Source organism: Sus scrofa, chromosome 9 (genome assembly GCF_000003025.6).
Source record: "Sus scrofa isolate TJ Tabasco breed Duroc chromosome 9, Sscrofa11.1, whole genome shotgun sequence".
Classification (NCBI taxonomy): Eukaryota; Metazoa; Chordata; class Mammalia; order Artiodactyla; family Suidae; genus Sus; species Sus scrofa.
This window is the reverse complement of record NC_010451.4, coordinates 116,532,765-116,546,584: the sequence shown is the minus strand read 5'-3', so window position 1 is coordinate 116,546,584 and position 13,820 is coordinate 116,532,765. Positions and strand designations below refer to the sequence as shown.

The 13,820-nt window shown below is 36.4% G+C and overlaps 1 protein-coding gene across 2 annotated transcripts in view; it reads right to left on the bottom strand.

The window, feature by feature from the left end:
* RABGAP1L (RAB GTPase activating protein 1 like) overlaps positions 1 to 13,820 on the bottom strand; it is a 657,663-nt gene that overhangs the window by 513,473 nt on the left and 130,370 nt on the right. For both annotated transcript variants that reach the window (XM_013989628.2, XM_021102607.1), the window contains exon 10: positions 10,516 to 10,682. In XM_013989628.2, the coding sequence (XP_013845082.2) occupies positions 10,516 to 10,682 (167 nt within the window). The remainder of the gene's footprint in view (positions 1 to 10,515; positions 10,683 to 13,820) is intronic.

Genomic DNA, 13,820 nt, shown 5'->3' with positions numbered 1-13,820 from the left:
TTCATGAAAGCTCTTTCACCTCTCCCTCAACTGCCTACGTTTACATAGGAAAGAACGCCTGCATCTGGCAGAAAGCTATTACCAGAGATCTCTTATTACCTAAAAAACCTATCTGCCTAACAGGGCAAACTTTGTTTTCCAAATACCTCCTTTCTCCTTCAGTGAAAGGACTTCCTCTCCTTTGTAGCCCTAGACCCCTCCCCTTTCTTTGGCTCAGGAGGGTATATAAGCTTCAATTACTGAGGCAGAATATTAACACAGGTCATCAGTGTAGGAGCATGGGCTTTGATGCATTCTTTGATACGGCCACTGATTAACATTTGTGGCTTAAGAGCTCTAGGGAGTAATATCCCCACAGGCCTTGTTTACTGTAGGGAGTGTACCTATGCCCAGATGGACGTTAATCGAGGATCCCCTGTGACTCAGTTTACAGGAAGAAAAGGACAAGGAAACTATGAGGCTTTCCGGACATTTCCACCCCTAAGACCTTATTGGACAAGGACTAATGTAGGTAATAGAACAAGGCCAATGGGAGAAGACCACATCTTTCTGGACCCCACGTTGGTACCCACCCCCCCACCTTTAAAGGATAAAAACCCCTATAAGACAATAGAGAAAGGGGGCTCTTCTCCCCACTCCCAGCTATCCTGGGAGCTATCTGCTTTCCTTTAATAAAGACTTTGCTTGCTTGCTGCCTGTGTGTTTGCAGAGTTCATTCTTTGACTACAGTACAAGAACCCGGATTCTGGTATCATCTCTCTGGTATCATTACCAGCTGCCTTTTGCATCTTCACATCTTTACGGGGGCTCCCATATGAACATAATTAAATTTTTCTCCTGTTAATATGTCTTATATTTATTTAATTACTAGACTAGCAAAAGTACCTAGGAGGGAAGAAGGGAAATTTTTTCTACCCCTACAATAGTCTGTCTCTGCTGTAATCTCAGAAAACAACCCACATTTACCCTCAAAGGGACTTTTTCTAACCACCACTCTGTGTCCTTCTACTGCTGTGGTCCCTCCCTTCTCGAAATCCCACAACATTTTGTATGTTATTTTCATCTGGTACTTATTAGAGTCCTCCTATAAAATGGTAATTTTTATGATTCCTTATTAATAGGAGATGACACAAAGTTCCTTTGGGGATAAGGGTTGTATTTTAAATATCCTGGCCGTTCCATGACCACGGATACTATAAATTAACTTTGAACTAATTTAACTACAACAGTCATGGAATTATTTGTGCTAAAAACCTTTTACATAAATCACTGATTAAAATGTCATAGAATTTTAGAGATGAAAAGAATTCAGTAACACTATTAACCCACATTCTTAGTTTATAAGGAAACCAAGGCTTACAAAGATAAAAGGACTCCAAATAGGTTTATTTTTTTATTATCTACCGAGAACAAGCTTCATCTGACACACTTATTTCATATACAAATTTGAAACACTTTTTTCATGTTCTAAATCAAAAATAAATGATACAAACTACATATCTATACTAGAACAGATGATGCCTTCTCAATCAAATATAAATTTCACTGTCTTTTTAGGCCAGATACTCCAATAACTAAACACAACTTAATTTGTTATTATTATTAGAGTTTAAAAATCTCCATAATAAGCAGCAACATATTTTTTTCAGAAAATTTGTTCATCATGATAATCAGACATAATAATGGAAATTATTTAAATTATTTAAACCTTACTAATTGTACAACATATGCACTGAAATATGTTGTGCTGGCCTCAAAATGTTCTTAATTTCCTAAACTAACCTAATGTAAATAACGTTTCTTCAGATTATCTTTAAAGTAAATATTATATAAGTATTTCTTTCTTCATAACATTTTTCCCTATAATTACCTCAAATTGTTCTTTGTAGTTTATCACACATCCCCAAAATAAGCAAGAATTCAAGAACCACCCCTACATGTTTTCACTGCTGCTGACTCAGTTGACCCCTTGAGAATTAAACTCTGTTTTAAAACAACTTCATCAAATCAGTTAAATCTGCTCATATTTTTCTTGAAACTCTATCTTATTCATAGACGCCAAGTTATGAAATAAAAGATCACTGAGTTCACTGAAGTGAGTGCTGCATTTTCCAAGCTTCTATCTCCATATGCTTCCACTCCTTTATGCCTAATATAACTTTGCTGCTATCAATTTTTACTACATTTTGGCACCAGCACAAAGTAGAAAACATTTTCATGAAGAACACAGCTAAGAATGTTGCACATCATGACTGGGAACACTAGCAGTTACCTCTGTCCACAGAAAATAATTTCATTTCAAAATTTCAAACAAGTAATGTTTTAAGAGTAATACCATAGTCTTAAGTGCAAGATTATCTGGACCTAAAGAAAGATATCTGACTATGAAATAAGCAAAATTCCATTATTAAATACCAATTAAGTTGCTACTTCTTCATCATACCCAAGTAGTTTTCCTGGTCACATTACTCTCCGGTTGACAAGAGTTCTGTTTTTATTAAATTTGCAAATCATTAAAGAATATAAATCTTTAGATAAGAGGATTATTTATTCCTCACTCATAGGCCACTTCACAGTGCCTTCTTAAATTCCACAAAAGAAAGACAAGGGAGAGGAATGGTGATACTTAGTGAGAGGATCCCAAGTCACTATGCTTCCTTCCCAACCTGCTTTGCTTAACAACTGGCATATTACTTAACTTTTTTTTTTTTTTTTTTTTGTCCTTTTAGTGCTGCACCCATGGCATATGGAAGTTCCCAGGCTAAGGGTCAAATTGAAGCTATAGCCACTGGCCTACACCACAGCCACAGCAACCGAGATCTGAGCCACATCTGCGAGCTATACCACAACTCACGGCAATGTTGGATTCTTAAACCACTAAATGAGGCCAGGGATTGAACCTGCGTCCTCATGGATGCTGGTCAGATTCGTTTCTGCTGAGCCATGAAGGGAACTCCTAGATCTCCAGAACTTATTATCTCCAAGTTGCCAGTGTGTACTTACTTACTTAATTAATTAATTTTAATGTTATGGCCAAACTTGTGGCATATGGAAGTTCCCAAGCCAGAGACTGAATCCAAGGCACAGCTATGACTACAATGCAGCTTTGGCAATGCTGGATCCTTTAACTCGCTGTGCTGGGCCAGGGATTAAACCCACACCTCCATAGCAACCCAAGCCACTACAGCCAGATTCTTAACTCACTTGCCATGGCAGGAACTCCCATAATTTCTTAACTATACCAGTTCTTTCAGAAAGAAAATAGTTTACTTTTTAAAATATCTGCTATGCCATTCCTCTAAATATTGGCAACAAAATGTCTTTAGCACTTGACTCCATATTTTGATGAGGTATTCTTTCAGCAGAATCACTAGCAGAGGGTTTGATTTCCAAACCCAGGAAAAACAGAGAGATTAAGTTTTCTCAAAATTCTAATTTTACATATAAAGTAAAATGTACCTTATTACTTTGGATTTGTACCCAGTACCCTCTTTGTCCCCAGTTACAGGGGGGTGAATTATGACAACATTTTGTTTCCCATTCAACCCTCAATCAACTGCAATCTGACTTCTGCCTCTCTACTCCTCTGAAATTATCCAAGTTTTTCTTTGTCTCTGACTTACCAATCAAATCCCCAGCTAACCTCGCTACAGTACCTAATGCATCGGGAACAACTGCTGGAAACAACTTCCTCCCTTGCCTCTTCTGGTCTCAAGCTCTTGTGAGCATCCTACATTCACTTGGTTTAATCCTCTTCTACCAATCTTTTATTTTTTTTTATTTTTTTATTTTTTGTCTTTTTGTCTTTTGTTGTTGTTGTTGTTGCTATTTCTTGGGCCACTCCCTCGGCATATGGAGGTTCCCAGGCTAGGGGTTGAATCGGAGCTGTAGCCACCGGCCTACACCAGAGCCACAGCAACGCAGGATCCGAGCCACATCTGCAACCTACACCACAGCTCACGGCAACGCCGGATCGTTAACCCACTGAGCACGGGCAGGGACCGAACCCGCAACCTCATGGTTCCTAGTCGGATTCGTTAACCACTGCGCCACGACGGGAACTCCCCTCTTCTACCAATCTTTTAAATGTCTCCTCATTCAACACTTGGCCTCAGGGTAATTTTACCTATTCCTATTCACAATCTCAAGCATTAACCACTTTTGGAATCTTTATTTCCCAAGCCTAGGATACAAATATCCAATTGCTACTAAACTTAAAAGTCCCAAAGAAATGTGAAATTTAGCATATCTAAAACTCTGCCAACTTTCCTCATTAGCCTTCAACATTCCTTCTTGAAAGTATATCTCAATCAAAAGGACCAACAACCACCCAATCACCTGGAAGTAATCCTGGACTCCTACTTTTTCCTCAAACTCACATCAAATCCAATACCAAATCTTGATTTGAACTCCCCTATTGCCTCTCAAATTCATCTTTTCTATTATCCTCACTGCCACTGCCTTCTCTCAGGCCATCATCATTCCTTATCTTCGCCACAATAGCCTTCTTACTTCATATTTATTGCCTCCAGTATCCATATCCTTTTCACTGCTGTCAGAGTGACCTTTTTCATTATAAATATAGTGTTATTCATAGCTGAAAATGCTCCCAACCTTAGGATAAAGTACAGAGCTTGGTAACGACCTACTTATTCAGAATAATTACCCACCATGCCCACTGATGCTTCAGCAATACCTGATTTTCTACAGATATTGAACATACCATGTTGCATCAGAGCTTTATGAAGTGACTCAACTATTGTCTCTGACAGAAATGCCCTTCTCTGCCCTACCACACTTCAAAATCCTGAACTTTCTACCAGAGATAGTTATTCGTTTATTGGCTAATTTATTTATTAATTTATTTTATGCTTAAGATATAAAGGATTCTGCCCACAAAAGAACACAGACAAGAATAGAAAACAATTATTAATTAACATTAATGATAACATTAATAATAACTATCTGCTAACTCCAGGTAGTTAGTATCATAATTGAATTAAAGGACATCCAATCACTATCAAGTTGGAGAATTAATTGGTATTGGAAAAATACCCACCCATTTGGTGGAAAAGTGAAGTGGTGTGAACAGTAGTGAAGGAAACAGAGTTTTCTTTTAACAACTCTGAGGTGATATAATTAAAATCCCCATTTCAGAGATGAGGGATATCTTGCCTAAGATTAAACATCTAGGAAATGGTAAGTTGGTTTATACAATTCCAAGAATGTGACTTCCATCCAGTGTGGTTAAGTGTGATTTATAAGTATCACTTCTGCTCTCTGCATATACATCTACTGTTGCATGTATCACCCGATAGTATAATCTTTTTATCACTACATTCTTCACTCTTTAAAGACACAGAACATATATTATTCACTCACACATCCCCAACACCTAGCACAGTACCTATCATGCTGTAGGAATTCAATTAAATTTTTTTCTTTCCTTTTTTAAAAAGGCTGCACTGCAGCAAATGGAAGTTTCCAGGTGAGGGGTCGAATCAGAGCTACAGCTGAAGCCTACACCACATCTCAACAACGCCAGATCTGAGCTGTATCTGTGACCTATACCACAGTTTGTGGCAATGGCTAGATCCTTAACCGACTGAAAGAGGCCAGACATCAAACCTGCATCCTCATGGACACTATGTCAGGTTCTTAAACTGTTGAGCCACAACGGGAACTCCAATAAATGTTTAAAAAACTAAACGAAGCACTGAAAATCATTCGGAAAATGAATAGCGGCATCTCAGCAAATTAATCTCACTTGTTACAATACAGGCCTTTGGCCTCTCTCCTCAATTTAGTAACACTTCATATCAAACAAGAATGCCCTCTTGATTTCTTAATCTTGACCCTTAATAAATCCTAGCCTAAGGAAAGAGCCATATTAAACTCATTAACAATGAAGACAATATGTCTGGTAAAAGGTATTAAGGTCTATTTCCTAGTGACACCGGCATTTTAACAAGCAGTAAAGCTTTAAGGCAGCAGAATCAGCATCTAATGGTAAAATATCATATGTTCATTAGTATTAGAAAGGCTTTTGGAGCAGGAATCCTTTGGGCGAGCAATTTTCAAATGACTCCATATAAGTAGAGCACCATCATATATCACTATATTCCAGAAGCTAAGAGCCTGTTTTCTTTTTTTTCTTTTTTTTTCTTTTTTTTTTTTTTGTCTTTTTGCCATTTCTTGGGCTGCTCCCACAGCATATGGAGGTTCCCAGGCTAGGGGTCGAATCGGAGCTGTAGCCGCCGTCCTACGCCAGAGCCACAGCAACGCAGGATCTGAGCCGCGTCTGCAACCTACACCACAGCTCACAGCAACGCCAGATCCTTAACCCACTGAGCAAGGCCAGGGATCGAACCTGCAACCTCATGGTTCCTAGTCAGATTCGTTAACCACTGAGCCACGACGGGAACTCAAGAGCCTGTTTTCTTAGAGGAGTAACCAGTAGATGTACTATCAATGTTTCAAATGTAACAAATCCTTAGATTTTCTTTATAAACTCTTCCCATGCTGTATATCTAATGTAATTAGTGATGTCAACAAAGATGATGTGAAGAAAAACAAGCTGAAGTGAAATACAGCGAAAATGACCAGTACTCATGTGGAAAATTTTTCAGGAAAAAAATATTAATTTTAGTGTTACAGCTAGCATATTTTCACTTTCTCATAAACAATTATGCTTATGTACAAGTTGGAGAGCCAAACTACTTAGGTTTAATTCCTGTTACCTAATAACTACCTTCCTGTGCCTAACTACCTATCTGAAAAATGGAGATGATAATGGTACCTACACTTCAACTGAGTTGTTCTGAGAATGTCCATTCTTTTTAAATAATGGCTGTTATCATTACTGCTGCTCATAGTAATAGTTACAGAAGTTCATATTATTCTTCCAACAAGAATGGAGAGATCTCCTTGAAAATACAGAATACTGAGTACAAACCACAGAAAAACCTTATCACAGAATTTAACATATTGACATTTATAGAAAATTCCACTCAGCAAAGGCAGATACACATTCTTTATAAGTACTCTTGGAACATTCACCAAAACAGACCATATAATTGGGTCATAAAGTAAGTCTCAAAAACTTAAAAGGATTCAAATCATATAGAATATGTTCTCTGATCAAAATGAAACAAAACTGTCAGTATCAGAAAGATATCTAGAAAATTCACACATACTTAGAAATGAAACAATACACTTCTAAACAACCCATATGTCACAAAAGAAATAACAGACAAAATTAGAAAATTGAATGAGCCCACAAAATATCAAGTTTTAATGGGTACAGTTAAAGCAGTGGTTAGAAGGAAAGTTGTAACCTTAAAAATAAAAAAGATAATATCTTAAAAAGATATCACGGAAAAAATTTTTTTTAAAAACATCAGTGACCTACTTCACATAAAGAAACTAGAAAAAATGAGTTAAATCCAAAGCAGAAAAAAATGAAAGGAAATAAAAAGGAAAACAAAAGGAATGAGAAGATAAAACATAACAGCAACAAAGAAATCAATGAACCCCAAATCTGGTTGTTTTTTTTTTGGTTGTTTGTTTTTTTGCTATTTCTTTGGGCCGCTCCCACAGCACATGGAGGTTCCCGGGCTAGGGGTCGAATCGGAGCTGTAGCCACCGGCCTACGCCAGAGCCACAGCAATGCCAGATCCGAGCCACAGCTCACGGCAACGGCAGATCTTTAACCCACTGAGCAAGGGCAGGGATCGAACCCGCCACCTCATGGTTCCTAGTCGGATTCGTTAACCACTACGCCACGACGGGAACTCCTGGTTGTTTTTTTGTCTTGTTTTTTGTTTTTTGTCTTTTTGCCATTTCTTGGGCCACTCATGCAGCACATGGAGGTTCCCAGGCTAGGGGTTGAATCAGAGCTGCAGCCGCCAGCCTACGCCAGAACCACGAAATCTGGTTCTTTGAAGGAGAATAAAATCAATAAACTTAATAAACCTAGGCTAATAAAAAAGACAAGGGAGAATATTTAAGTTAACAAAATCAGAAATGAAAACAGATCGGGAGTTTCCGTTGCAACTCAGTGGTAATGAACCCAACTAGTATCCATGAGGATGGGGGTTCCATCCCTGGGCCCACTCAAGGGGTTAAGGATACGATATTGCTTTGAGTTGCAGTATAGGTCACAGATGCAGCTCAGATCTGGTGCTGCTGTAGCTGTGCTCTAGGCTGGCAGTTGCAGCTCCAATTTGACCCCTAAATTGGAAACTTTCACATTCTGCGCATGTGGCCCTAAAAAGAAAGAAATAAAAACAGATCCGAAAGACATTAAAAAGAAAAAGGCAATATTTTAAGCCATAAATTGAACATCCTTGATTAAACTGAAGACTCCTTGAAAAACACAAATCATCAAAGATGATTCAAGAATAAAAATAATAAACTTTAATATAACACCTACTAAAGAAATTGAATTATACCACTAAAATTAGAAACATTGCCTTATTTGATATTTATTTAATCAGTCTCACATTTAGTGGAGTTGAATACTACAAGTGTATCTAATTTAATCTTTTTAATTCACATGAAATGGCCTCACACAGTACTTTTAATGTTTTATTAAGAAATTAGATGAGTTCCCGTCGTGGCTCAGTGGTTAACGAATCCGACTAGGAACCATGAGGTTGCGGGTTCGATCCCTGGCCTTGCTCAGTGGGTTAAGGATCCGGTGCTGCCGTGAGCTGTGGTACAGGTCGCAGACACGGCTCGGATCCCGCATTGCTGTGGCTCTGGCATAGGCCAGTAGCTACAGCTCTGATTAGACCCCTAGCCTGGGAATCTCCATATGCCGCAAGAGCGGCCCAAGAAATGGCAAAAAGACTAAAAAAAAAAAAAAAAAAAAAGTAAGAAAGAAAAAGAAATTAGTATACTTATCTCATGAAATTAAAATAAACTAGATTACTTATCTCATGGTACTTAGCATTCAGTCACTCAACATCAGCAGTTTTAAAATATGAAAGTAACATTTAATAATAAAAATCCAGTCATATGTATATTATTAAATTTATAGAGATGTGTAAATTATAGTATTCATGTTTATCTTGAGTACGCTTGAGTAAGCTAACTTTTTATCGTCTCGAGGAAAAATTCATGGCATAATAATTTATTAAGTGTCACTAGAATGATAACAACCACTTTGTATACTGCTCCTTTATTCACTTTTGTGCAACTATGAATAATCTTTTGGCTCAAAATGACAAATGAATTATTTGATAGATGCTAACAATTAAGCTACCAAAAAAAGAAAAGAAAGAGGGGAGAAAAATATCTCATAATAAAATACAAAAAGATGCTTGGAAGACTTAATTTTAAATACTGTTTATATAATCTTCATCAAAATATGCTACAAAAACTAAAGAAAACAGTCTACACAGTAGTAAAAGCTATGTCAAACCACAGCTCCAACAATTTTATGAAAGATAAAAATCACAACAATTTCAAACCATCTAGTATATAAAGCCTAATGAGCACTGACAAGTTTTTTAAATATGAAAATGGTTCAGAGGCTTCTGTATTTGTTCGCCACACTGATGCTTGCTTATAGCATATTACATTCCACATACTGCAGTATTTGAAGCAATAAGCATTTTTAAACTTGGGAGAGAGGATATAAAGAATTTCCAATATTCAAATAGTATATTTTACTCTGATTTCATAAAAGAGACACTATTAGAATTCAAATTATTTTTCACTGTTACCTTCTTCCTTCATTATAAAACAAAAAATATGTTTACCTAACATTGCCTATTTTAAGGATGTCAGAGAAAGCCTAATTTTATTTATTTAATATAAAAATAATTGCATAACCTTATTAACAATACATTGATATACTAACATATGTAGAAAAATGATAACAACTAGGTATTATTTGGACTTTATTATAACTTTTTAAAAATACAGTATTTCTGTGCCCTTTCCTTTTGGTTTATATGATTGAAAAGTTGTTTTAGATATAGATTCATTATTTCTACTAAGTATGTTGATACTTTACAGGTACACATTTCAGGTCTCTTTAAAAAAATGTCAACATAATTATTACAGTTGTTTTTTGTTTTTGTTTTTGTTTTTTGTCATTTTAGGGCCACACCCAACCATATGGAGGTTCCCAGGCTAGGAGTCGAATCAGAGCTGTAGCCGCTGGCCTACACCACAGCTGTAACAACACTAGATCCGAGCTGCATCTGCAACCTACACCACAGCTCACGGCAACACGGATCCCTAACCCCCTGAGCAAGGCCAGGGATCAAACCCGCATTCTCATGGCTGCTAGTTGGGTTCATTAACCACCAAGCCACAACAAGAACTCCTACATTTTTTTTTTAACTTACATTACCTCCATATGGATTTTCAAATACTCTATTGGTTGACACTAAATATCATTTGATTATTTGAGGAATTCTTTTGCCTTTTATTGCTACTTAAGGAATTATGTGGGCATTAAAGAAAAAATATGTTATATGAAAAGAACAAAAAAGGTCCTACCTGTTTCAACCTCATGAAAAAAGTCTCTGTGAAAGTCTTCCTGCTGAAATACCAAAATCGCTCGTTTGCAGGGTACACACGCACAACTGTCTCCAGGAGAAAGCGGACAGGCTCCACCACCTCTGTGACGACCATATCCACGGCTACAGTCATGTACACTCTTTTATCTGTAGTAGAAATTTTGTGTTTTATGCTGGCTTCATTACTACTTGATTAATTAAGAAAACAAAGTTAAAGAGCTGAAGTTCTTTACAATCATATTACCCTCCATGTTTAATTTTAAATGTTTTACTGTCACTTTGATTAAATAAGTACCCAAGTATCCCAAGTACATTTCTCAACATTCCCAGTCCCATCTTAATCAAATGTCCGAATCTCCTCTGTCAACTTTAATTTTTCCTCCCCAAAATCAGATACTTAATATAAAAAATAAATAAAATCAAAATTTTAGAATGTCTTTTAAAAATCCATCTTATTGAAGTATTGCTGATTTACAATGTTGTGTTAATTTCTACTGTATAGAAAGGTGACAGAATGTCTTTTACACTATCTTCCAGATTTCCCCAAAAGGAACTCTGGAAAATGACAAACTCATCTTACAAAAAGAGATACTAAAAATTTTTAGGTTTGTTTGATGAATTGTATGGAAAGGACTGTCAAATCAGAAGAAATGCTCAACCTTAACTATGTAAAATTTGTTTGAGAAAATGTTATTAAAGCAACTATTTCAATACTGTATGCTTTAAGAGAAGTCCCTGGAGATTTGTCAGTATTTTCATTGTCTCTAATAGATATACATTAACCCTCAGGAAAATAACTGACCAAAACACTAATGAAACAGCTTTGTACAATTTACAATTTACATGTGTATACTGTATATTATACATAGATGATATATAAGAGATTGTGTGTGTCCATATATATATATACGTAATATATATATATGAATCCTATCAAGTGCTTTTAGACAACGGTATACCGTTATCAGTCAAAATTCCTGTTACTATTTAAAATGTTTACTTGGTCATAGCCTTCCTTTAATTTGAGTCTAGAATCTTCTAGGCCAGTATCTATTGGTTTTCTTTAGTTTCTCTATGATAGGTTAAAATAGATTTCATTTATATTTTATTTACCCTGCTTGAACTTCATTGGGTTTTTTTGGGTTTTGTTCTCTTATTTTTTTGAGGGCCACACCCTCAGCATATGGAAGTTCCCCAGGCTAGGGGTCAAATTGGAGCTGTAGTTGCCAGCCTATGCCACAGCCACAGCAACTCCAGATCCAAGCCTATACTACCACCTAGCAATGCCAGATCCTTAATCCACTGAGTGAGGCCAGGGATAGAACCCACATCCATGGATACTAGTCAGGTTCTTAACTGCTGAGCCAAGAAGGGAACTAACTCCTCATTGGGGTTTTTGAAACTATGATTTATTCCATATCATTTTGTTATTTCTTCATTTTTTAAAAAAATATTTTTAAAATTTATTTTGTCTACCATTTTTAGTTCTCAGGTTCAAATAACCAAGTCTACCATTAGAAGAAATTTTCAATAGTGTCTTTTTAATCATTACACATAGATACTAATAATCTACACTTCTAATATCATCAAATTCAACAAAAATGCCAACTCAAGAGAAACTAGGATTCAACACTGTAGTTGACCTAAAGGACCTTAAAGTCTCAGGGGAGTAATGTAGAGGAGTAAGAGAGAATAACACCAAACACAAATAGACAACTTGATGAAGTGAACAGATCCAAGACATTTCATCTCCCAAGGCTTCAACTTCCATAGTTTTTCACTAATGAAACCTCTGAGTAATTTATAATTTCAAAGACATCATTTTAAATTTTTAAAAATTAGGTCAACATTCTTGTATGGCATAGGAAATGATTTTAAATATTATTGTAATATAGTATTATGTAGTTTCTTCTAATTGAACAAATAAATCTTTAAATGCATTATTTTTAATTAAGACCAAATAGGTATTAAAATACAAAATGAAACTGAACTATGTGCTACATTAAAAATATGTGCTTTGGGAGTTCCCGTCGTGGCACAGTGGTTAACTAATCTGACTAGGAACCATGAGGTTGCGGGTTCGATCCCTGGCCTTGCTCAGTGGGTTAACGATCCGGCGTTGCCGTGAGCTGTGGTGTAGGTTGCAGACACGGCTCGGATCCCGCGTTGCTGTGGCTCTGGCATAGGCTGGTGGCTACACCTCCGATTCGACCCCTAGCCTGGGAACCTCCATATGCCGTGGGAGCGGCCCAAGAAATAGCAACAACAACAACAACAAAAAAGAGAGACAAAAGACAAAAAAAAAAAAATATGTGCTTTGGATAAAAACTGCTTTTGTAAGATATTATTTGAAATGTCTATGTTTTATTCCTCAAAATTATCAACTGGTTTATTTTTTCCATTTTTATGTTGATTTTCTGAATGATTATAAAGAAGTTTACAGACTGGTATTCACAAGCCTGTATCCAGAAATAACAAACTGCAAGTGCAAAAATTATTTATTCCTAATATGTGAAAAGCTAAATTTTACATAGTCATGATTATTTTTCTCTTTTTAGCTCTCATTTTGAAAGAGCTTGATATGTGATCAAATGCATGCAATTTATAGGACTGGCAAATACTCTTGCTAAGGAAATTCAAGAATAATTATCACTTAATGTTCTTCATTAATGTACTAAATTTCCATATCAGTCTTCACTAAGGCTCCTGTCTTTAACCAAAAGTCTACTGTGGGTATAAACTAAATAATATAAAACTAAAGATCAAAAAAGCTGGAGTTCCCATCATGGCTCAGCAGTTATCATGCTCCTCTGACTAGCATCCATGAGGACACAGGTTCAATCCCTGGCCTCGCTCAGTGGGTTAAGGATCCGGCATTGCCTTGAGCTGTGGTATAGGTCGCAGATGAGGCTTGGAATCTGTGTTGCTGTGCCTGTGGCATAGGCCAGTAGCTACAGCTCCAATTCAACCCCTAGCCTGGGAACATCCATGTGCCTCGGGTGTAGCCCTAAAGAGCATTAAAAAAGATCAAACAAGCTGATCCATTATTTTCTCAATATAAATTATTGGTTTAATCACAGCAAAACATTTAGTATAAGATTACAACTCATGAGATAAAACTGAATTTTAGTTTAAAGGCAGACAATGGAGGAAGGGAAAAACACATGGACAATTAACAGATATCTGGATAAAGTGAAAATAAAAATAAATACAATGGGGAAAAATGACAAATATGACTATTTACCATTTATAAATTCTGTTTAACACCACACATATTAGACAAAA